Source organism: Argiope bruennichi, chromosome X2 (assembly GCF_947563725.1).
Source record: "Argiope bruennichi chromosome X2, qqArgBrue1.1, whole genome shotgun sequence".
Classification (NCBI taxonomy): Eukaryota; Metazoa; Arthropoda; class Arachnida; order Araneae; family Araneidae; genus Argiope; species Argiope bruennichi.
The window spans coordinates 64852866-64880399 of record NC_079163.1 but is presented as its reverse complement, the minus strand read 5'-3'; the positions used below and the strand labels follow the sequence as shown (position 1 = coordinate 64880399).

The window sequence follows — 27534 nt, the reverse complement described above, 5'->3', positions numbered from 1 at the left end:
CGTCTCATAAAAACATTTTTCTTAACGATAGCATTATTTAAAAGATGTACATTAGAGTAGAATGAAAATGGCCTATTTTATTATATATATATATATATATATATATATATATATATATATATATATATTAGTTTGGAAATAGTGCGAAAAAGTTGCCTTTTAGGTTCAAAAACAATTTTTTTTTTATTTGGTTGCAATATTACATAATCTTGAGGTGCCGCAAAGAGCGTGAAATTTGTAAAACAATTGAAAAAAAAATGGAAATTTTTAAAGTGGGCCTTTAAAAAGTTATCTTAGATTTTAATTTGATAATAGTCGAGAAGTTAGCTTTTAGGTTCAAAAAGAATTTTAAAAAATTCTGGTTGCAATACAACAATATCTCAAGGTGCCGCAAAAAGCTTAAAGTTAGTAAAAAAAAATTGAAAAATTATAAACTCTGATAAAATATTTTTATGAATTTTTCGTTCATATAATGTTACAAAAGATGTTTTTAATTACATAGATAAGCATTACAATTGGAAAAAATTGTAAATTACAACGTATGATAATAATAAAAAAAATTTTATGTCAAATTTTGAGTTTCTTACTTCTGTATTCTCAATGATTACAAATTTTACAGCAGCAAAATGTTTGTTTCTATTTCATTGCCACATTAAACTATTTCCATTCTACCAACAACTTCATTGCCACTAGTTTCACAGCTCTTTCCACTGCTTGCATGTGACAAGAAAGACGAGGAAAGTCGATAACCGAGTCCCCTATACTATTTAATTCAGATTCAGATGCCTTTTGTATAAAGCCTTTGAGAGAGGCACTGGAAACATGTTATAGCAAGAGTAGAAGTAACGTCATTTTCAAGCCATGAGATCATGTCGATGTAATCCTTTGCATCGAAGTTTATCTTTGGAACTTTAAACTTCCTGACTCTGCCTTTACTTTCTGTTCTTGCTTTTAAAACACGTCGTAAACCAAGTTCTCTTTGAATTTTACGTTCACCACTTAGCATGGACAAAAGGATATTTTTTGAAGCAGCAAAGTACCCATTTCTTTGAATAATCTGGTCTATAACGTTCTTGCGATCGTCAGAGAGATAGCGTGAATATGAGATAAGATTAAAAAGATATTTGGAACAATAAGTACATGAAGGTTTTAACTTAATATTAAACCACACAGGTATCTGGTAGTTTTATCTCTTCTCGTCTATTTGATGGATCTAGAATTCATCAAAACATGCAAAAATCCTTAAAAAGTTGCAAAAGTGCGTTTTTATGAAACTTTAACGTCCTTGCGGCACCTCAAGATGTAATCTAATAATTTTTATTTATCTCATCTATACCAAAAGGCAACTTTTTCATGCTATTGCAAACAAAAAAATCAAAAATTAATTTTTTCGTTCCACCCTAATGTACATATTAGATTGAAAAATTATATGATAAATTTAACTGAAAAAATTACAGCTAATGATGCAGAGATAAACAAAATGCAATATGATGGTATAAAATAAAGAACAAGACAAAGAATTTTTTTATGTAAATCAAAATGAATTTATATTTATAACAATCAAATCACTATATCAAAATACTTCAGGTTGAAGTAATAAAAGATTTCTAAAATTTCAGTTACGAATTATTTTTTAAAAACTTCAATATATGCATTCCATCATTTTTCCACAACTGGCAGTCAATAAAGCTGTTAAAACATGTTGAAATGGAAAACAATGACATGAATATTAAAAAAAATAGCTTTATATGAGGCCAAATCTTTCAGCTCTTCTCCTCTTTTTCTCCTAAAAAGGAAAATCAGAAAAGTTAAAATAAAATAAAATTTTATGCCTTTTTTTACATTATATCTCAAAAAAAATTTCTTGATGCTAATTTTTTGTCACTATAAGCATAAACAGTACACAGTTTAAGAGAACTGTCATATAACTTTTTAAAATATTGTGAAAAATTAAACGCATCAAAAATTAGCCTTCTTATATATTTGAATATTAAAAAAAAAAATGTATACGTGGGATTTCAAATAATATTCCAAATAAAAGTTAATATAAAGTTACTCAAGATTACAAAAACGAATTTTTTAATAATAAGAAATTTCAAATTTTTTTCAATTTTCCCTTCCTGATTTTACAGTAATTTCTTATAATAATAAATATTAATACATAATGCTTTAAAAAAAGATAATTCTATTTACTTGGTCTTCAGCGTAAATTTTTCGTTTGAGTCCGTCTGGTTGCTGCTTATCCCACTGAAATAAAGAGAAACAGACATATATATACAGTCACTCAAAAAACCATTGGGACACTTGGCATGAATAACTACAAAGCTATTTAGAAAACTTACTTTAAAATAAAAACAAAATGAATCAAGAAGTATTTTAACATTTGGTGTACAATTAGTAATGAAAATTTTATTGTCATTTTAAAATTATAATTTGATCTAGATTTCAAATATAATTCATAAGCAAATAGGAGTCAAAAAAGTATTGGAACACTTTTGAAATGAGAAATTCAACAACCATATAGAATATCAATAGAATTGAGTTTACTTCCACTTTTTTAGACTATACTTATTAATATAAAACTTTCAACAGATAAGATCTCTTATAGAAAAAAAAAATGGCAAGTAACAAAGATATATCGGTTGATGCGCGAAATATTCTAATAAGTCATTGGAAAAATGGAAAATCAGTTCGCTGTACGGGACATATCTTGAGATTGAGTAAGTCTACTGTTTTTAACATTATTCACAGGTTCAAGAAAACAAACAGTATTGAAATCAAGCAAAGATCAGGGCGCCAAAGGACATTTAATGAACGTGAAGAGAAGTGGATTGTAAAACAAGTTTACTTTAATCCAAAAACTAGTGCAATAAAATCGACGCTGCAATGTAAAATTAAGTTCGGAAAATCTGTAAATCCTGAAACTGTTAGAAATGTTTAAGAAAACAAATATAATTGCAGAGTATCTCAAAAAAAAACTTACAGCAGCAAAGCAAATCGACAAGCTAAGCTGGCATTTGCTAAAAATGTAAAGCAACTAAAAGAATTTCAGAAAAATGTAATTTTTGTTGATGAAAGCAAATATAACATTTTTAAATCAGATGGCAAGAAAAAAGTTTGGCGGAAACCAAGAGCAGCAATGCATGTTAAAAATATATGGCTTACTATCAAATAGTCTGAGGTTGTATGGTAAGCACTGGTGTCGAGAACTTGCAATTTATTGATGATACAATGAATAAATATGTCTATCTTAACATTCTCAAGCGAAATTTAAAGCAAAGTGCGAACAAGTTGAGAATCTCAAGACATTTTAAACTGTACCAAGATAATGACCCGAAACCTGCGGCTAATATTTGCAAGTTATGAGTCCTCTATCACTGTCCTAGTGCTATTAAGACTCCTGCACAAAGTCCAGACTTTAATCCCATTGAGCATGTGTAAAATTATTTGCAGCAAAAACTGCACGAATTTCAAATTTCTAACAAGCAGGAATTAAGAAAACATTTGGTAAAGAGTGGGCCGAAATCGATGGATCATTTTGCAAAAAATTGGTCCAATCTATGCCAAATAAACTATGAGAGGTCATAATACGCAAGGGTGGCCCTACAAGATATTAACTTTTAAGTTTGCATTATTTTTCTTATCTTATTGGGAAATGTCCCAATACTTTTTTTGAGCATGTTTTTTTACTTGATTTCTTTTATTTTCAATTATAACCATAATTACATTAATATGAGGGTTTTGTTTGAATTATTATGATTAGTATATAACAATAAAATTCTTTTCTTTCTTTTGATTTCAATTGTACATTTAGGTAAAATATTATGATAAAAACCTGTGAACTTGTAGTGTGTCTCAATACTTTTTTGACAGTTTGTATATATAATTATATTATCCACTAATACTAATAACAGAATTTAACTACTTTTAGTTTTAGAAATTGTAAAATTCAGTAAACATTATTTTCAAATTAAAATTGTACTTCTTTTACATAACCACAAGTTTTTAAATTTATAAGCTTCATCAATAATTATTTTAATTAACTTTCAAATTATTTTAAAATCTTCAGACCTTTTAAGCAATTTTCCCATAGCCTTTAATTTAAAAGGTAGCATTAAGAGTGTACTGCCGTGGCTTCCTAGAAAGCAAAAAATTCATTTTATGGATTTGGAACGCTGACCCTTTCCACCATTACAGTTCGAGAATAAACGATTGGCCACTTACTACTGTGGTCAGTCAGTTTCGTATAGCAGATCAATGTGACCTCCCAAGTTTTGCACTCTTAAAACTCTTTTAGTCTTTAAAATCTGTTCAAATATTCTAGTTTATCAATGGATTACTTAGAAATGAATATGTATCATCTCTGACATTCACGTAAGTACTTAATATGTTTTGTTACTCTTTAGTAACAGTATTTTCCGAGTTGTAATTTTTTGACTGCAGCGACACATTAAGCTTAAGATTATTAAGTGCTAGACTACTCATTGTAGCAAATAGATAGACGTGTTTTGATGATATAAATAATTCAGATTTTATATTATGATTTTAAGAATAAATTGTTTGCTGTAGTTTCCTTTTGTTTTTTTATGAAAAACGTCTGTCTTTTAAGCATTTTTTATGTTAAAGTTTTCTGTCCATTGACATTTGAAAATTGTTTATCAGCTTTTATTAAAAATTATTTATTAAAATAATATATTTTCGAAAAACTGTTTATATAAAGAATAAATTATCTTAAGAATTCACATGAATGTTAAGGATGGTACTGTATTCTGTGTTTTTAAACCCAAGTTTTAAAATAATTGTATAAAAAATTTCATTATTTTTGATAAACATAATTGATACAATATAAGAAGGAATTATTCTATTACTAAATAAAATTAAAACAATTGTTTTTAGTATATGTGTCTTTAAAATTCTCAGTTGTATTTTAATAGAAAAAGCTCAACTGTATTTAACAGGGCAACTTCTTAAATATCATATCCATTAATGATTTCTTGTTAAAATTACAATTTAAAGCTATTATTAAAGATTTAAAATATTTTATGACATTTCAGTTCATATTATTTTTCTAATGGCAGGGATTTTTATTCTTTTTTAAAGGGAAGGGATTTATTCAGTGGGTTTATAAATAGAAAATAAGAAGAAAAAGGCATGCAATTCTCGGTCAAATTAAATAGCATGAGAAAATACCTTTCAGAAATATTTTGTTAATTTGGACATATAGCAGTTTTTTTAAATTCGATTTTTTTATTAATTAAAAAAACTTGGTTATACATTAATAAATCTTAATAGGATAATTAAAATTTAAAATGAAAATAATATGCTCCTATAGAAGGCAGATTTAGAAGATAATGATAATTTTGTGGTAGCATGTACTGTATTTCTATTGAATAAAATCAGACAAAAAGAACCCCTAACAACAGGCTGAAATTGCATTCAAAATAATATGAGCTTTACGACAGATGCAATATCCATGCAGCCTAAATAACTGAATACATTCATACACTGAAGATTCATTTACAAAATAAGTGTATAAAAATATCTCATAAAAAATTAATATTAGAAATAACAAGTTTTGTGGTACAGAAATCTTTGCTTGATATTTATAAGCGAAAGCTGTCGCATCCAAATGAAGACATTGTTAAGCGTTTTAACAAATTTTAAAATTAAAACAAGTTTTCAAATATTGTCATTAAATTTGCTTAGAAAATTCTTGATAAGTAAAGTTTTTAAATTATTCAGTAGAATCAACTTTTTCTGTAAATGCAAATGCTTCAAATTGATTCTGGAAAAAAGAATAAACAAATTTACTCTTCATTTTATATTTTTATTATGTAGAAATCTATGTAAAATTATCAAATCATTAAAATTATAAAATGAGTAGTCAATATTGTTAGTCATACATTGAAATTTATGCCACAAAAGATTTAAAACAACGGCATGAGAAGGAATGGACACAGCATGGTAAGCGAAAAGCAATCATCGCTTAAGTCTTTCTCTTTTCTCAGCTGTTCCAGGCCCATAGAATGCATTTTTATTGCAGCGGCCCATGAACTGCTCAATATAAAAAATTTTAAAGCTAACTTTCTCTATTACATATCTAAAAATCCAAATAAAAATTCTTAATATCAACTGCTATACGGAAAATTGCATTTATAGGACTGACCCAAAGCTTACTGAAAATTATCTGTTGAAAGAATATACAAATTATGTAGTTCTAAATTGAAATTTCTTTAAAATCACAATCATTTTCAATGTACAACTTATATACTCCCGAACATACGATGCCATAAAAAAAAATCATTTGAGTGTATTTATAATTATTACTTTTCTCATCCAGTATATATTTTAAAGCAAAGTATAAGCGAAAAAAATCAATACTTAATTAATTACTTAAAAAATAATGTAATTTTATATTTCATAAAACATGAAATCACTAAAGTTCGTTTAAAGAATACTCTTAGGGAGAAAAAAAGAGAATGATGTCATGAAGGCAGGAGCTATACTTGCATTTAAAATTATTATCCATCCATTAACCTAAACAAAATCAACTACATAAAATATAATGAGTAAAGAAAAACACATAATCCTATCAATTTTAAGCAGATATTCGTTTATAATATTAAAAAAAAAACTGAGAATGAATTTAAAGCAGAATATTTTAATACTGACAGTTCAGAAAGTGGTAGAAACTGACAGAATATATTCTGCATATCTTATGTTTTAATGTATGGGAAGCATTAGTATTTCAATACTTCTCATGGATTTTTTATGTGCCATTCCTACTCTCTGAAAAACACCATTATATGAAACTTGATAAATTTCCAATGAGGGATATTAGAAGTAGTATATTTAAACGGAGCAGCACGGATGAAACCAACAACCTTTTTAGAGTCTGAAAGAAGTAAGGTTTCAACAGTTATAATAGTGTTAAAGAAACAGCAGTTAAATGAGATCTCCCAAGAACAATGAACAAAATATTAAGTTGACAGAAAAGAAAAAGTAGAGTTGAAACACGAAATCGAAAACATAAGCGCATTCGCTTTTTTGTTTAATAACATTTGAATTAAAAAATCATTCAACCTAAACTGTCCAAAAGAAATACCAAAATTCAGCATTTTTATACCTGCACAATAATTTATAAACCATTAGTTACATTTTACAGTATTGTTAAATAATGTCATTGGCGCTGAGCTACCTGATGTTGAATTCTAAGTTTATAAAAGCAATAGCAAGAATGCAATTCATATAATTAATCAAAATTCGACACATTTAAAACCAGTGAGTACATCAATATTTGGAGAACATACAGTAAGAGTCATAATAAATCCTGCATGAGAACTTCAAAGATCCTTCTTGGAATATTCTAAAGGATCAGGTCCATTTTATTGTTCAGATTTTATCCCCTCAAAAATGGCCAACTTTTCATAACGATAATGCTCATATCCAATCATACTTTGCATGGTAATAAAATATGATATACATCAATCTAATACAATATCTACCAATAAGTATTTCGACACCCATGCAAATGAGAATATCTGCGGTCCTGGCCTACGTCACGCCTTCTGTACTGAATATCTTGCAAGAAACAGCATTAGCATTAGTCGCATGCAAGATGGCATAAAATGCAGAATTGTCTGACTTCGAGAAAGGTTTAATAGTCGGATATCATAGATCCTAAAGGGCATATAAAGCGAGTTAAACATTTCAAATTCGACAGTGGCTTTTGTGATCAAGAAGTGTAAGAAAGTGGATGGTGATTGTCGGAATGTGCTTCGACCCGGCAGACCCCCGAAACTAAGAGACAGACGAGTGCTGTCCAAAGAAATTCGGAAAAACCGCACGAAACCGATGGCATACATATTTAGGAAGTTCCAACAATCATTCGGGACTGTTGATACGATAAATACCATTCGCAAGGAAGTATATTTGCTTAGTTACCATAGTCGTGCTGCCGCCCATAAGCCTTTGATTACAAAATCCAACCGAGCTGCTCGGTTTAGGTGCAGCAAAATAAGCCGAAATTGGACCGTAGATGAATGGAAACAGGTTCTTTGAGCCATGAATAATCGCTCAATCTCTATCAGTCGTATGGCAGAGTCTCGGTTTGACACATTCATGGAGAACATCTTTTGCCCGAATGCATTGTGCCAACAGTAAAGTTTGGCGGAGGTGGAATTATGGTCTGGGGATGTTTCTCGTAGTACAGACTGGGACTCTTGATTCCAATTCATGGTAAGTTCAACCCCGACTCCCACGCCACTATTCCAGACAACAGTGTGCTTCTTACGTTGTGGCAATTTTACAGGATGGATCATTGTTATTGCAGGATGGCAATGGGGTGAACCGATTGACTTGGCCTGCCCAGAGTCCAGCTTTCAATCCTATAGAAAACCTCTGGGACGAGTTGGATCGTCATATTATGGGGTGTAGAACCGTCCAAAATCGATGAAAAAACTTACGTCTTCTCCAAGCCGAGTGGAAGAAAAGTGGACTGCCCATTATACACACACTTGTGGAAAGCATGCTCCAGAAGGTTAAGGTTGCAACTGCCTCAGATGGAGGTTCTACCAACTATTGAATATGAATAAATTGTATTTATTTCTTTTATCACAGATGTCCAATTACTAATTTATAGATAGTGCATAAATGCTCGTAGAAGTATTCGGAGGCTAAACTTCGTGCCTGAATTATAACTCCAGTCACACTTTCAAAATTAGAATTTTTTGTATTCAAACTGGCTTCAAACTCTCTTGAATACTGTGTAAACCTTCCATATATCCATCTTATGGTGCATATAATATGCATTGCAATCAAAAGACAGTGTAACCCCCTATTAATGCACATTTCAGCCCTTTTTTCTTACAGGTGTTTGCATTATTTTGTCTCCCATTGTACATTTATTTCCTGTTGATTTGCATCGCATTACTAACTCGTAAACTATGAGACGTTTGCCTCTGTGTTCCGCTATAAAATTGTTAGAATAGGCTCTTGTCTAACTTTAAAAGCTTATCTGAACTTCATTAAACCTGCATAAAAGGCTTAAATTTTTATTCTCTGCATCTAATGGAGATTAATATTATAAATTCACATTAATACAATTCAAAAAATTTTTTAATAGTATTTAATCATTTGAATGCAGTGAAAATCGTAATTTGTTTTCGAGCATTTTTTCCTCCAGGGCATTTCTATTAGACATATTTGTACAGCCAATAACGTTCAGTTGGAAATAATCAGAATAATGAGCATAAAAAGACTTACTGGTACTACTTTAGAAAAGTTTATACCAAAACGTTGAATTCTTCTTTGTTGAGGGGTTGCTACAACTGTCTAATAACAAAAATACATTTTAAGTTGCTATATACCCATAAACACAAAGATAATAATTAGCAAACTAAGAAATTGGAGGAGGATTTATTAAATCGGATAATTAAACAGATTCATGCAGAAAAAAATGCAAGCTGACTGATAAGGAGAGTTCAGGCTAAACTTTTCTCAAGTTTCTAGTAAAACAATACCTGAGAAACATGCAATTTTTTAACTCTTAAATTTTTCACCTACATGGGCTGCAGAAGTAGAAGAAAGAGTAGATGTGTCACTGGATGCTTGATTCTTCTTTGACGTGATGATAATTTTACCACTCCTAATAAGAGATAATATAACGAAAATTTTAATTTACATATCGATCTGAAAAACATCTTCATACTCTATTACAACTAAACGGAGAATTTTATTAACGGCAATAAAAATTAAATATTTGAAAATGAAGAAATATGAGTATTAAAAGCAATTTTACTATTAATAGCAGTATATAACTCAATTCAGAAGAAGAAAAAATTCCCCCTTCCGAATAGGAAAGATAAACTACCACAGCAAATATTTTCTAGCATTTTTTAAAGTTTAAATATGAATCAAATGTCAGAATTCCAATTCTTTACCTGCCTTATTTTTGTGACAAATACAACACAAAAAAAAATTAAATCAGACAGATGGTTTTCTATTTACTGTCAGAAAAGCATATCATATATTAATACAGATTACCCCTAATTTTCCCATGCGATGTTTCAATTAGAAAAAGCACTTATGAAAGAATAACACACACACACACAGTTATTAGCTAAAAGAAACACTTTTTAAATTTTATGACATAAATGTGCAAAATGTTTTTAAAAATTAAAGAAATGCTCCATCTGGAGTTCTAGGGTCTTTTATATATGCTTTGATTTACTTAAAACTACAAATAATGTTGCATATATTCAAACAAAAATGAAACAAACTTTTAAAATTTTATTTCTTTTACTAAAATGTTGCGATACGTGGCCCCAAGATACAACAACCTAGGCATTATATATATATTACCGACAATCTATGAAACGTTAGCATTCTTAAGACATTTTATACAATGCCCGGCGTTTATAGACAAAATATGAAATCTTCATATACTTTTCCTAGGCATTCTATAGAATGACAAATGCTATTTAAGGCAAAATATGAAAGAAAAAAAAATGTCATGATAAAGCTATTACTTAAAAGCCATTCATTTGTGAAGTATTGCACGAATCACCTCAGCCCTTGTCAGTGTCAGGAATAGGAATGCGTCAAGTAAGTTTTCAAAGAAATGTGTGATTTTTTTTTTCTTTCCGATTTCTTTTCTCACTCTCTTTTCTTTTGCCTAGTACTTCCGGATTCATTTTAGAATTAATTTTAACTTCGACAATATATTCAGTTTTGAAAGAAGGTGCACAAAATACCCAATTCATCACTTTTACTAATACGGCCACAGAAGTTATTAATTTATGACACAAGGCGCATCACTGGCTTCCTTTAAACACACACTACAGGTAGCAAAAACAAAAAATCTCTACGGTAAGCATGTCATCATGTTGGTTTAATCCAAATTTGACAACATCTCAGAATTTTTTTTCCCCTCCTTTGTGCATAAACTGTTTTGTTTCATCTTTGTGCACCGTTTGTATGCTTTCTATTAGATCCCCCCCCCTAATTGCACCACTGTATTTACATCTTTTAAAACATCTTCGGGTCGGAAAGAAGTAGTGTATGATGTTCTTCAAAATGATAAGCTCTATTTTTCATAAGTTGAATAAATAGCAATTATTCACTACATTGGTCTAATCTGTAGTCCTGCATCCAAGTAGTGAGCATATTTTCAATATTTTGATTAGATCTTTCAACATTACTCTGACTTTGTGAAGGACGAGGCTTCCCATGGATGATCTTCAATGCTGGTTAAAACTCCTTCCAACCGGTCACCACATAATTGGAATATTCCCTACCACTACTAGACTGCAAAACAGAAGTGCCCCAAATAATAATATAACCTCTCAGTTATTGGCTACTTCAGTAATTTTGACATCAGGACCTTCTAATCATTTGACACTCCTGGACAAAAGTGCAAAATGCAAATTCTGAGCTTGAGAGGAGGAAAAGTCACATGCCATGTCACGACATTTGAAACGAATTGGGTATGTATTTCATACTTTGCTAACTTATCATTCCACAGAATGACGGATATCAGAAGTTTCATTTCCAATAATATTTATGTAATATATTTATGCTTATTTATTTAAATGTTGCAACTGAAAGAAAAAAATTTAAAAAATCAATAATCAACAACAATTATATACACAATTTCTTATAATATGGAGAGAAAATAATAGCAGGCAAATAAATAGGAAGCAGTTATATCCAGACACAATACCCTATATTTAGATAAGGTGCACAGGCATGGAACTCATAAATATCAAGCTCTATGAATCATAAGCTAAAAATCCTTTTGAGAGTGTAAATATATGAATGACGCCTTAGCTTATAACTTGTTCATTCTGAGATAATCCTTTAAGAAATAGAAGTCGCCCAATTATTTCTAGTCAACTCTGCAAAGAACATTCAAGAGCAAGGGATAAATGGGCAGTAAAACCTTCAAAAGAAAAACTAAAAAAGGAAGTGCATAAAATATCCGTTTAAATTAATCTTGAATGACAAAATCTTCTGTGTAATTATAATAAAAATATAAAAAAAATCCCTAAATATATTTTTAATTTCAAAATGATAAGATTTTATTGAAGACTGACATTTAGAATTCCTCAAGAAATTTTATATCTTACTGATTAAAAAAACATGTAACTTAACCAAATAGGTTACTAAAACATTAAGACTATGCACCACGTTAAAACATATGCAAATGGATTACATTAGAAAAAGTTATTTATTCCTTCTGAGGGAAAAAAATCAGTAAATATCAGTAAGATAAAATGATATATTTCCAGCAGATAAAATGATATATTTCCAGCAGATAAAATGCCTAATGGTATTTAGCAAACTGAAAAGAAATAACATCTAAGTAGATTAAAATCAATCGAACTGAAGCTAAGATATAAATTATGCAGCTTATTTTAATTCCAAAATTTCATTACAAATGAAACAAAAAATCCCCCCCCTCACTCCTTTTTTTAAATTCAAAAGTAAAGTATAGAATATGTGAAGGTTTGATTATACATTGTGATGAAAAACCATTTTACAACAAAATCACCCAACATAGGCTTCAAAATTTATTTTAAGGAATGCATGGGTATATACTGAAAAATTTCAGATAAAGGTTATTTTCCTTCCTATAGACAAGGTTTTGAAAAAAAAATCAACTCCATCACAAGCAACCTTAGGATATTTTAGCTGAAAAAGTGCAAAATTCTAGAGTTCGTAGAATTTAATAACATATAAGATACATAAGATAATAACATATAAGGTATAGCATATGAGGCATTGCTATATCTTAATGACGAAGATCTATTAGTTAATGTAATGGTACGAGAAATTCAGAAAATGCAGGATAAGCAAAATAAATACTATTTATTATCTGTTTGTACAGTATGAAAAGTATTCCTGTGGTCATTCTTAGAAATAAATTGCAGATTATTTATAAACTTCATGAGAAGTGAGCACAATACATTATATTGCCAATATTTATTCGAAATACTAAGATATACAAATTACAAGATTGGTCAACACTAGGAAGAATGCCAACAGCCAATTCATAAGTTATGCTATCAACCATAGAGGCAAATATTTTTAATAAAAGAATATGAATGAACAGTTAAGAAAATGCTGATTTTGGAAAGTTGAAATATCATTTCATGATCAGTCTAAAATCACATTCCACACAATTTTCAGGGAATGGAAATATAACAGATTAGTTCAGCCATTTTGCAAATGATATTTTTAATAAACCATATAGTGTTGTCCCAAGTAACAATTATATACATTAAAAACAATGATATGATTTCAAAGTCAGATTATTATTTCAAAATATGTTAGAAATATTATGGAAAAAAAATTATGATTGTTAATCAGAAGAACACAAGTAAATATTGATCACAGTTACCGATTTATGGGGACAAAATCTAAATTTATTTGATTCCCCGCTTTTATTAAAAAAACTAATGAGGAAAGAGAAAAGTTTATCTACAATGAATAAGGAAGATGCTACATTGAAAATTTATGTAGCTAATGGACTTTGAGTTTTGAATTGGAATTAGGCTGATCGGATAATGTATGTTCTCACCATGGAAAGATTAAATTTTTCAGCGAATGAAAGAATGGTCAGTGAAATTTAAAAACTTGCTAACTGGAACTGATGAACATCGCATACAGTATTGGGCAATTTCAGGATTGGCGAGCAAGGGCGAAGCAGCCTAGTATATAAATATATAATAAAATATTTCAAGTGAGTATTGCTCATCAACATTAAACAGCACTGACTCATTCGAAGGTCAATAAATTTACTCTTTAGTTATTTCCTATACAGAAAAAGAATTATGATTAAGCTATGATGCAATATATGATAAAAGTGAACTCTAAATATTTGAAAATCCCACAAGTATAAATATTCGATCTTTATGAACAGAAATAACACTTGCATATATTCTCAACAGCAGAAATAAGAAATTATTTCAACACTAAATGAAATAAATTAATAGAAATTTCTTACTTGGAAACAGGTTCAGGGGCAGTAATAATATTAAATCTTTTGGCTCGCATATTAAATCTCTGAAAAAAAATATTTAAAATGTATGAATAATTTATTTTTATACACTTTACAAAAATTTACCTACACAAAACTCTTTACACAATAATAACCTAAAACTATCAAACTAAGCACAGATATAACTAGCAAAGTTGGCTTTTCAGAAATAAATCTAGGTCATGGTGGTCTGGCAATATGGTCTTGGCTTTGGAACCAAAGGATTTCAGGTTCGAAATTCTTATCTCTGAAGAACTTCTGTGTAAATGGATCTGATCACAACTATCAACAGACAAGACCCAACTATCTAAGTAACAGAAATTCATGATGTTGCACATAGTAGTGACATAAATGAACATTAATTTGGGAGGACAGGAAAAATTTCTCCCTCTTGAGGATTATAGATAAGAAATGCACTCTTGCAATCTCACATAATTTTTTAAATAGTAATCAATCTTCTGTTTGAGAAGATAGGGAAGTATGTTTTATTGTTTACAAATATTTGTGTTTTCCAAAAAGTAAGATAAAAATGCCTTTAATCTGCTAGGTTCCAAATTGTAGTGGAAATTATCATGATGCTCAATAAGATGACTGATTCAAATTCTTAAAATAAAATCGTAATATGTCACGCATCATGATGGATTTTATCTGACAAAGCATATTATGATAAGTTCATTTCTTTAAAGTAATGTTATGTTCCAAGAGTTAAAAAAAAACTATTGATTCTTACTTAATATTAAAGTTACCAGATAACATTCAATAATCATGAATTTTAATCATCTGCCATTATAAAAAGAATTATTTCATAAAATTAAGTAATTTAGGAGTTACATGTAAAATGTTATAATCTTTATGATAAATAGCATTTCATTTTCATACAAATGTAGTTCATATTCCTCCTGTAAATAAAACGCAATAGATATATTACAAATACTCATTACAGAAATCATTGTTCAACTGGAAGACATTGGTTTCAAAGTGATATGTGTAATAAGACTACAATTCAATTAATCAAAACCTCATTCGAAAATTGAGTAAAATTATTTCAAACTTACCTCATTTGCAGAGATATTTTTAGCAGCCTTTAAATTAATTTTATTAGACCCTTCTTTAATAGGACTAGCTGAGACAATTTCTTCTTTGCTATCTTTACATTTAGTAACATCACTTTTGTCGCATGTAACTACATTTTTATTTTCAAGTGGTTCAGAAGGTTTGTTAGGTATAAATTTTGGAGTAGGAACATTGTTTCTCTTCAAAACAATTTTTTTGGGTTTCTTTTCGCTACTTCCATCAGAAGTTGGTGCTACAAAACGCTTTTTTAAAGGTTTCAAAGCATTTGTAGTCGCAGGGGATTCTTTTGACTTTTCAGAAGAAACATTTAGCTCATTATCACAAATCTTAGCATTGTCCTTTTCCTCAGGCTCAGTAGATGAAATACTCAGTTTACTGCTATCATTTAATAAAGAGGAATCTAACTCAGAACTAGATGACACAGGTTCTAGAATAAAAAAACAATAATAAAATCGAAGGCAATATTAACCAATTTGAATATATTTCATTCAAGGGAAAGTAAATTTTAAAAAATTTCAAGAAAATATTAAGCCACTTAAATCTTTTTTTTTTTCAAAAGAAAAAGCTTAATTACCTCCTGGATCAGAAGCAGCATTATCTAAAAACAGAAATATATTATTATGATCTACAGAAAAGATAAGAATTTCTTTAAAAAAACAAAGAAAAGTAAATGTACTCAAATTAAATACTTATATAGACAAAAATGCATTCAAGAAAAGAATTTTAAGTAGCCGAGATTATTTTTTCAAATATCAAAGCATAATTACCTCCTGGATTAGAAGCAATATTATCTAAAAAAAAACAAATTATTATGATTTATAGAAAAGATAAGCATCTGAATTTCTTAAAGAAATACAGACGAGACACAGATTATTTTTTATAACAACAAAGTATAATTACCTCCTGGATTAGGAGTAGCCTTATCTAAAAACAGAAATAAAGTATTATGATCTACAGAAAAGATAAGCATCTGAATTTCTTAAAGAAACAAATACAAGCCAAAGTTAATGTACAAAAATTAAATACTTATATGGACAAGAATGCATTAAACAAAACATAATTTTAAGCAGCCTAAATTATTTTTTTCAAATGACAGAACATAATTACCTCCTGGATCAGAAGCAGCATTACCTAAAAACAGAAATAAAGTATTATGATCTACAGAAAAGATAAGCATCTGAATTTCTTAAAGAAACAAATACATGCCAAAGTTAATGTACAAAAATTAAATACTTATATGGACAAGAATGCATTAAACAAAACATAATTTTAAGCAGCCTAAATTATTTTTTTCAAATGACAAAACATAATTACCTCCTGGATCAGAAGCAGCATTACCTAAAAACAGAAATAAAGTATTATGATCTACAGAAAAGATAACCATCTGAATTTCTTAAAGAAACAAATGCAAGCCAATGTACAAAAATTAAATACTTTTATGGACAAGAATGCATTCAAGAAAACATAATTTTCAGCAACCTAAATTACTTTTTTTAAATAACAAAGCATAATTACCTTCTGGATTAGAAGAAGCAGCATCTGAAAATATAAATAAATTATAACGATCTACAGAAAAGATAAGCATCTGAACATCTTAAAGAAACAAAGGCTAGTCAAACTAAATGTACCCAAATTAAAATACTATTGTGGACAAAAAATGCATTCAAGGAAACAATTTTAAGCTTGTCTAAATATAAGTAGCCAATAAGTTGTAATGATTTTTATGAGAAAGTGAAATTTACAGGGGACATTACTAAGAACATTCATTTTTCAGGGCTAGAACAGACAGAAACGATAAAATCATCATTAATTATCAATTTTCTACAGAATTAGTAATGAGATTATGCAAAGTTTTTATTAGAAATTATTTACCATAATGAACAGGATGCGTAGTGAGAAACTGCTGCAAAAATTAAATACTTTTAAGCACAGCAAAAAAAAAGCACCTTTCTACATATACATATATGTAAACCTAAATATTTTCTAAGTATATGATATTTTCTGTTTTATAACAATGCATAGTTTTTATTGAAAATTTAATTAATTTTAAATGTGTATTCTTTAAATTTTAATATTTATTTTTGTGTTTGCACAATATTTCCACAACATTTTCTATTGTAAAACAAACTATATTCTTTTATTTTCCACAAAAACAAAAGACTATAAAAATGAAAAACTATCAATACCAAAAAATTAAGTCAACTTTCATAAGATTAACAAAAATCTGTGATTTTTTTTCCCCATTATTTCTTAAAATTAATAAACTGCCAGTTTATTTAGATGGATACATCATTTCTGAAAAAGTCAACATTGATTAGAAGCATAGCATGACTTAACAATTTGTATTTGATTTTTATATATACAATAACAAATACGGTTTGATATAGCTGGAATGAAAGTGTAAATTTCCTCCTGTACTAATTTGCTATATTTAGAAATTTTAGTTTCAGTGTTTTAAAGCTAAGCACCCAGCATTCCGGAGTGGCTACAATCATAAGACTGGCAAAATTGTTATGAAATTGACGAAACTAAAATGCTATGTTCTAAATGAGCATCTTAAATCATTTTTTAATAGAAAAGAATAGCAGCATTCAGAAATGATCAAGTTATAAAGAAACTGTCTTGTCTCTTTTTACTTCTGAAGTTTAATAAAACCTTTTTCGAAAAGAAAAAATAAATTTAATAAAAAAATTTGCTTTTTAACTGATATATATATATATATATATATATATATATATATAATTCTTAGTTGAGCGTTAAAAAATTGCAGGAAAATGCGATTATATATTTTGCAAAGAAAAGAAAATGCTTTAACAATTTATAGTTTCCATCCATAACAGAAACAAATTTGTGAAGTTAAAAAAAGAACCAGTTCTGTAGTTAGAAATAAAATGAAAATTAAAAAAAATGTTAGCTGAAGCATTTTTAAAGGTATTTTTTGAAGTCAGCATAAGACAATATCTTGCACTGCTTCAAAATTTAAGAAAACTCATCAAATAAAGAATCTTATTCAATGATCTGGTTTAAAAGTTTTCAAGTTTAAATAAAGGCAGATAATGTTTTTTTTTTTGTTTTGTTTTTCCCATTTATCATACCTTTAACAGCAATAAAATAAAGTGACATGATCATTCGAAGTAATGACATTGCTTTGAATTTCATCGTAATAAAAATCATTGTTATAAATTGTGTCCAAAACTAATATTTCAAAAATGACTAAAACAAAAGGGAAAAAAAATGTATTCATTCAAATAAAATTTTTATTATTCAAAAGCAATTTTTTTTTTAAGCCTTTAAAACGGTGTTAAAATAATTTTTGTGTGATAATATGCTTTGATGTTTTCCATGTTTAGTCGGGCTCTAATATCCCAAAAATAACTTCCCAAATTTCCTGCTCCCAACTTCAGTGGTTTACACTACACATTGCTCTATTAATATGGACAAATCATTATATGTAAAGAGAGATTACATTGAGAACAAAGTTTCTATAAGATTTATAAAAGGGGGGGGGCAAGCAATAATCGTAATAGAATGATAGAATCCGGACCTTGAAAAGCAAAAGCTTTGAATATAAAATTGAATAAAATTATTTAATGAAATGCTTGAAAATTTTAATTCAATTTAAATTAAAGCAAAGTAAGTCTTTTTTTTCTTTTATCACGATTTTAACAACGATATATTAATATGACATAATGAATAAAAAAAGCAATGATATTGGTTTGAATTTCAGTATAATTTAAATAATTGTTATAAATTATGCCCAAAACTAATTTTTTTAAAATTACTAAAACTGAAGTGGAAAAAATAAATTAATTCACACAAAACTAGTATTACATAAAAGCTTTTTTTCAACTTCCACAAGGATGTTAAAATACTTTGTGAGATGATGCTTACGGCAACAAAAAGATTAACTTTTTTTTTTTTAACTGAAATTCTAAAATTTTGAAATATCTATTCTTAGTGGGCCTCTAACACCCAAGAAGTAACTTTCCAAATTTCATGTTCTTAACTTCAATGGTTTATGTTATACATTGCTCTTTCAATCAGGTCAAATCTTTATATGTAAAAGGAGATTTCATTGCGGGGGGGGGGGGGGGGTATTCTGTAAGAGTTATAAAAAAATTTATAAAATTATAGTATCTAAACCCTAAAGAATAAAAGTTTCAAAACACTTTTTAATTCCATTAAAAATTTTAAGTACCCGAACTAGCAGTCCCCCCCCCTAAAGATAAAAATTAAAATTTGGTGAGATTAATCCAATAAATAATAATTTTCAAATGGATGGTGTCATTTAAAAAGTACACCTTGAAAAAAAATACATATAAAAAACTTATGGCTTCAAGTTTAAATCTCATCATATGCGATTGACTAACATAATTACACACCACAATTAATTACATTCCAGTATAACACATTAAAATCAATCTAATAAGTCATTCAAGGATTGCTCCAAAACAACATGTTAAAGAGAATGACGATTGAATGTATAATGTACTAAAGAGGCTTCACTGCAAGTGTTTCTACAGCAGCCTCTACCATGTTGGATTATCTCTTTGGTGGACCAAATTCATCCAGCTGAATTTTTGATTTCCGTTGATTAGACCATTCTGCATATTCTTTAACAACACATAAAAGGTAAACAATACACTAACTGGGCATAATATTAACATTTCAAACATTATAAATTTTTTTAGTGTTTGAGAAACTATTTTTTAAAAAAATTTCGAACATTTTAAGAGTTTTAAAAAGTATGGTACCGTACACATTTCATACTGCCCCTTCACATAACTATTCCAGTATTTCAATAAACGGCAATGCACATTGTTGAAGAAAGAGGGAGCGGATAAAAAAAAGTATCACAGCCATCATCTTAATATGTGTTGGCACCCCTGGATCTATATCGAACTAGATTCCTTGTATGAATTCTTCTCTTTTCTTAGTTTTCTTTCTTGATACATCTGATAAACAAGCCTTTACGACTATGCTTCAAATTATTGTATTCAACGTGTGGAAAAGGAAAACGAATGAAATGTTGCCTTTGCACTTTTTGAGAAAATTAAGCACTTTCTAAGGACCTTTTTTCAAAATTGAGAACTTTTAAGATGCTTAAAAATGATTTACAAATTTAAGCACTTTTCATGACGTTATACACCCTGAAGAATTCATACAAATCAAACTGAATGTTATTTTTATATGCATATTACCATGTTTTCACTTTTAACATCACATAAACACAATCTGGAATTAACTTCTCCTTTACATCTGGTACAGTTTTACCGTATAGCTTTAGGCAGTACAGTGTTGCCTTATAGTTAAGGTGGCACAGTATGCAATGGTGTTTCTGAAAATGGCCATCACATGCATAACATTTTTTGTAATTATGCATTTGAAAATACCAAGCAGATTTCTATAAAAATAAAAATTTTCAAAAACCCTGCCAGATATTTTACATTCAGGATGGTACATATGCTATACTAATGAGCAATTAGGATTTTACTTTAGTTAAGACACTAATGAGCTGGGTCTTCTAATAGGTTCATATATAGAGTTATTATTCCCTTGTCTTATAGCATTATATCTTGCCTAGTGATAAGCTAATTGTTCATGAAGGAAGACAATAATAGGGAACACTTCATGTAGACATAACAAAAAGACATTCATCTTTCATTACTTTGCAAAGGGTTTCCTTTTTCTGTTTCTTTATTAAAAATCGCATCTTAAAAGAAAATTTTCCATTTCACATATGTATGGTCTAAAGGTTAAAAATGCATATGCTAGCACACATGTAACATGTTTATTTCATTAACTCTTTGAGGCACATAATTTAAAAAAATATTCAAAAGTAGAAAATTAATTACAAAATGTTAATCAAATATGATTAACATTTGATTAATTTTTCAGGTTTTTAATTAAATAATTTTAATTCATTTTTTTAATTTAATTAAATTTTTAAATTTATACATGTTATCACTTAAATAAGAATTTATTTTTTAGTCATGCAGAAGGCAAAAAGGAAAAGGCTGCTATTCTGAATGATAAGAGATAAGCTTATGAATTTGATGGGAACTTATGAATTCACAGAACCACTGGATCTTTGTGCTGTGTGTAGGGGGTTATTTATTTAAGCCATAAGATCCATTTAAATTTTATGGAGAATTAATTCAACATGTTTTTAATGCACATTTGCATTCTGTCAGTGGGCTGAAAAGAAATTTTGAGCTTTAAAAAACTATTAACTTGATATCTCTATCATCTATAGTGTTTAGTTCTTGGATTATTAATAAAACGGATTATTAATAAAACACTTTTTAAGCTATGCAGCTTTTTGGTATTGGAAATTTTGTTTATTGGTGACTTGCAAAGAGTTTTAATTTCTTCATTAAACACTTTTAAATACAACTTATTTAGAGAAAATCAAAATCCTTCGAAACCAGCACCTAAAGTCATACTAAACAGAAGCAAACATTAAACATTTTCAGTAAAGTACCAAAGAATTTTCCAAAGTAACATTAAATTTCATAATCTCAATTCCAAAAAGAAACTTGGCAAATCATGCAAATAAAGTTTTATTCATAGATACAGCACCTACAAATAACATTTTATCCATATGCACATTACCTGCAAATAATTACTCTCCACAAAAAATTATAAAGGAAATTCTTGATTTTTCTGATCAAGGATTTTAAGAGGGGAATATTCAGAAAAATCAAAGTGTATAGCATTTCTTTTTTTCTAAATGGGAATTAATGTAGATAGAACTTTGTAAGTTGCCTTCAAAATATCTCTGCAAAGAGACCAAAACAAACCCACAGAGGGACTAGAAAGAAAAATACTTTTCATCAAAAGGCATATCAAACTGTTAGTAGCTTTGTTTACAGCTACTTTACTCATCATTATAAAAAAAACTCTCAACTCTACAGTGATAAAAAAATTAAATAAAAAAACTTCAACACAGAAAAAAAATCAATACAAATGGTTTGATTAGGCTACATTATTATATGCAACAATAAATCTTTTATAATTGAACAACTAACTGTTTATATCTTGGAGACAAATAAAAACTTTTAAATTATTTATTTCAAAGAAAAATTACATTAAATTTTAAAGAAAAAATTGCAAAATAGGCCACTTTATCAAAAAATTTCTCCTTGAAGCCATCAACAATAAATAACATTTTTATTTATCTTTTAAAAAATAAAAAGATATTAATTAATGAAAATAACAGTTTTTCATTAATCAATTAATAAATTATTAAACAATGCAACAAAACAAATAATAATCTAAAAGGATAATTCAGAAATAAAATGAAACAAAAATTTAACAAACTTTTTGCAGCAAGTATGGATCCTTGCAGCCGCTCTACTAACTCTGATTTGTTACCAGTAGTAGGAAGCCCATTGTCCTTTAATTTCTTTTTCAATTCAGTCACCTAATTATATAAGATAAATATTTTTAAACAGGAAATTACTAACAATATAAAAAATAAAGTATATATTTGCAGAATTTTAACATCATGACATAGCAAAACTGACTGGAACCACAACAGAAATTATATTTATCCAAAGATTCAAATTGAGAAATAAACTGTATACATTAAGAGAAAATTATAATTTTAGAACTAAAAATGGCAGTAATGATATAATTTTAACAGTTTTAGTAAATACTAATTTTATAAAATAATGATAACTAATTTCAAAAAATAAATAACAATTATTTACTCAGAACACAACAGTGCAATAAAACTTTAAAACAAATGGTACAATTCACATCTACTGTCCTTAAAGTCAGATATTTTTTTACTTTTTTTTTATTGAATACATTTCCAAATAAAAAAAATAGATACAATAGACATAAGTTAGGGGCTTATTTAAATAAAGATTAATTCTGTATTTTTTTAAATTGCACTTTATAGTTTTGACTTCCAATAAATCAATATGATCTATAGTTAATGATAATATTTACAATATTATGTTAATGGAGAAAATTAGGGAATCAGAAAAAAAGGCAGTCAAATTAGTCAAATTCTAGTATAATATACATTAATCTCAAAATGTTACCTTTATAGAAGAATGGTTTTAAAATATAAAGAAAGGATGAACAATTTCAGAGAATGAAAAATATGATAAAAGAATCAAATGATTTAATTACTAAAATAACTCGCATTTTTTATATGATAGCAAAGGCAATATAAATGCCATCTTCCCTCTCTTATAAATGTCATTTTTACATAAGGCATAAAGCAGTTTGGGTCACTATCTTGCACAGCTAACATGCTCCTAATTATTTTTATCTCATCAAGATCTTGCAACAGAATGATTGAATTTCATAATTAAGTTTATAGGATATAAAAATTAATACATATTTCAGAAAATATACAAAAAAATGCAACTAATAAATTAAAAAAAAATCCTGGTCATATTTATTCTACCCTTCAGAATCTAAAAGGTCTAAGTTAATGAATTTGAAAATAATCAACTTTAAGAGAAATTATTATAATTTTCAAAAATCACCATTTAGAATTTACTAAGAAACTGACAAAATATGCTATTTGCCAATGCCAGTGTTCTCAGATAGTTGTTTGGAGTGAGTTCCTATAAGATGTCTAGTACTCTGAAAGCAGAAATACAATTTCTACATTCAAATGTTCCATACAAAATAAAAAGTAATATAAATAATACATCAATTCACAACTTTAAATGAAGAAAACTCATACATAACATACTGCATTTTACATTTTAAAAAATATTAAGAATTTACCACACAAGCTTTAAAAATCAACCAATTTGACAAAGTTTACTTAATGCTCATTTTTACAGTTTAATGCTTATTTTTTCTGAGAGAAGTGCTAAATGAATAACAATCTTTTTTCACTATCTAACTTAGTATTTTTAAGAATGGTTATTTCATATAAAAAATAGCTTTTCTTATTCCAAAAATTCTTCATTATTTTAAAGCACATTCATGACTTTCATGCTCACAAATGAATGCTGGAAGTTTTTCTTTACTCTTGAAATTAGAAAAACTTGTATAACCCTCTTAAAGAAAAAAAAAATTATCATTATTCATCAAAAAAAAAAGTAATATAAAAAAATTATAGGGTTTCTGTAAATCTTCAGTTCTGAAAAATTGACCAACAATAAATATTTGTTCATCAGTTTTTAAAAAAAATCTAACTTAACATTTTAAAATTGAAATGATACCCTCCATGAATATATGCAGAAAATACTTTTATATAAATTATAATGTTCAAAACAATAATTTGACAAGGATGCTAAGCTGTATCCAGTAATAACTTTTAAAAAAAAATCAAACTACAGAAAGACTATTATAAATATAAAATATGTAACTTCAACTAGCTTTATATAATGAAACATTATGAATGAAACTGAAATTAATATTGATTACATTCTTATTACAGAGCTAACAAGGGGAAGGCAAGGTTGAAAATTGAGTTCGGAATAAGATTTAATATAATGTTCATTCTTGAAAATATTGAAGCACAATTAGCCAACCAATTTCGAAAAAAAGCCCTCAAACTTTCAGCATAGCTTATATACTAATAAAGCGCAGCTGTTGCCGAGACTCGCAGAGTATAGTGGATAAAGCATTGGCATTGCCTTTACGAGACACAAATTTGATCCGGGACTAGTATTTTTTGCTTTTTCTTATTTGTTTTCTTTCTAAATTATTTTAAATTGATTTAACGATTTACAAACAGTTTTAATTAATATGTTTTTTATTTGTAAAAATAAATTTATGCCCCAAATTCTTGATTGTAATTTAATAATAATTTATAATAATTTTTAGAAGAAAAATTATTATAAATATGAATGCATTTTTTAAATATTCAGAATTACTTTAACTAATAATTTAAAAGTGGTTTCAATTAATATAATATTAATTTTTGTGTGGAAAAATGAATTTATTTTCTCTTAATATCTGAATTATTTCTTTAAAAAAAATTAAAGATATAAATGCCTTTTACTTTAAAAAAATTTATTTAAATAAAATAATAGACAGTTTTAATATGTAACTCTTCTATCAAACAAAAAATAAATGTTCTCAAATTAAATCTCTAAAAAATAATTGCTAACATAACTTAAATGATGATAAATGTTAATAAAATTGCTGACATCATAAAAAAAAATTTTTAATTAAATTTTTTTTACTACATACAAGAAACAGAATGGTAATTATCGTAAAAACATTTAAAACAAGATAGATATATTTTAACATCTTTCAGAATTGATAAATATTGATTATCCAAAAGATAAATCGTAAAGGAATCAATTAGACAACAAATTTCATTTACCTTTAAAAAATATTTGTTTTTCTTCCGGAAATCGGGCAGTGTACAAAGTATACCATATAATGTTTCTAAAAATTTTGAACCTTCTGCCTATGCATTCCATAACTTACCCACTTTCTACTTTTTCTTTTTAATTATTAATATTGAGAATGTCTGCTGATACAATTTTATTAATTTTAGTTGTTCTATAATTACCAATGTAGGTACAGCTTTGTTGAGTTACAATACAACAAATAATTTATTAATATTAAAATAAAAAAAATAAAAACATTTAATGATTTTAAGATAAAAATAGTTATTTAAACTTTATAGTTAAAATTATATTTATAATTATTTTAACACTCAAAAATTAAATTATAATTCAAGAACTGTAAGAATGAATATAATTATTTTTCCTTTAAAAAATAAGTTATTTATGTACTAAGAGAAAATACATTTATTTTTCCATACAAGAATTAGTATTGTATTAATTGAAACCACCTTTAAATTATTAATTTAAGCAATTCTGAATATTTAAAAAATGCATTGATATTTATAATAATTTTTCTTCTAATAATTAAATGATAATCAAGAAATGGGAGAATAAAAATGTATTTTTGCATAAAAATGAAAAACATATAAATTAAAACTGTTTGTAAATTGTTAAATCAATTTAAAATAATTTAGAAAGAAAATAATAAAAAAAAGCAAAAAATACTAGCCCAGGATCAAACTCGGGTCTCATGAAAGCAATGCCGATGCTTTATCCACTACACTGCAAATCTCGGCAACAGCTACACTTTATTAGTATATAAGCTAAGCTAAAAGCTTGAGGGCCATTTTCTTGAAATTGGCTGGCTTATGTGCTTCAATATTTTCATGAATGAACGTTCTGTATGTATACTATCATTAAACTAAATCTTATTCTGAACTCAATTTTCAAACTCGTGCCCTCACCTTGTAATTTAGTGCTGTTAAAATAACATAATTTTCATTCATCTTGATTACAGCAGGGGAGAATCGGGTACATGACATCAAATAATCTTTTTAAGACAACATCGAAAATGTGTACATTTGGCGAGTTTTAATAGGTTTAGCTAAAATTATTTCCATCTTAATCACCACTCATTTCTAACAGGCATCTCAAGTAAATTTGAAATGCATTAAGATATTTTCAAAAAGCTGCATAGTCTTATATTACTGAAATATAATAATATTGTTTGTTTTTGTGTGATTTCATGTTAAAATACTCACCAATACACAAAATGTAAATAATTTTGAATTTAAACGAGGGCAATATGTATCAATGCATTAATAATGATTTTTATTAGATTTCTAAAAAAATGAATCAAAATGCTTAGTAATAAAAAGTTTTTAATAACAAAGAATTTCATTTGAAAATGTGAGATTCCCACATAATCACACGCAGATCAAAATATCAAGTAACTAAAATAATAGAAAATTGCATTTCCTCAAAAACATGTAAAATACAGCATTTGACAAAACTTTTCTCACAGAAAAGCCTGAAAGTTTTGAATCTAAATATTAAAACTTTTGGCGGGAAATATATTAAGCTTCTGAATCGATTTGTCAATACACACCTTAAAAGGAGCAACTTTGTTTCAAACCACAACTATATTTAGTGAAAATCATGATTTTAATCCATATGCCCCCCAAGTTCAAAAATCAAATAAGTATGTTAGTACGATGAAAGATATTAAGATTGGACTCAAACCAAATGTATAAGTATTTCAAAATTATCAAATCTTGAGTATCTCGGTAAACTATGTCTATACAAAACCATTTTTGAACTAAAATATTTCATATCGCTCAAAATTAGAGGGATATATAAGAAATCTATATATAATATAAGCATAAATATGTTTAATCATCAAGTCAATCTTGAATGAAAACAAAGCATTACTTCTCAAATTTTCACTAACCTTCATATTTTCGATGTCTAAATCTTCCATCTTATTTTCAGGTGCAGCTTCCTCTTCCATAGTTGAATAATGCTTGTTACAGAGAGGTAATAAGCTAATTAAATTGTATTTTTATGACAAAAATCCCATTTACAGACCTGTTATTAGGAAATACGTGAACTAAGACCTAACGAAGCGTCTTTCTTGGAAAA

General features: G+C 27.7%; 1 protein-coding gene across 12 annotated transcripts; it reads right to left on the bottom strand.

Annotated features, from left to right (window-relative positions):
* Window positions 1-107: 107 nt before the first annotated feature.
* LOC129960126 (uncharacterized) lies at window positions 108-27534 on the bottom strand. 12 transcript variants are annotated; one of them, XM_056073267.1, is made up of 14 exons: window positions 27344-27534; window positions 22439-22541; window positions 16631-16654; window positions 16430-16453; window positions 16223-16246; window positions 16016-16039; window positions 15883-15906; window positions 15690-15713; window positions 15097-15542; window positions 14009-14067; window positions 9565-9646; window positions 9265-9333; window positions 2194-2247; window positions 108-1786 (listed from the first exon to the last, which is right to left on the bottom strand). In XM_056073267.1, exons 1-14 carry the CDS (start codon window positions 27401-27403, stop codon window positions 1745-1747), a joined length of 1059 nt encoding a protein of 352 aa, XP_055929242.1. In that variant the 5' UTR covers window positions 27404-27534; the 3' UTR covers window positions 108-1744. The 12 variants fall into 12 exon arrangements, with proteins under 12 accessions (XP_055929242.1, XP_055929254.1, XP_055929248.1 ...); XM_056073279.1 differs by lacking the exon at window positions 9265-9333; XM_056073273.1 differs by lacking the exon at window positions 15690-15713.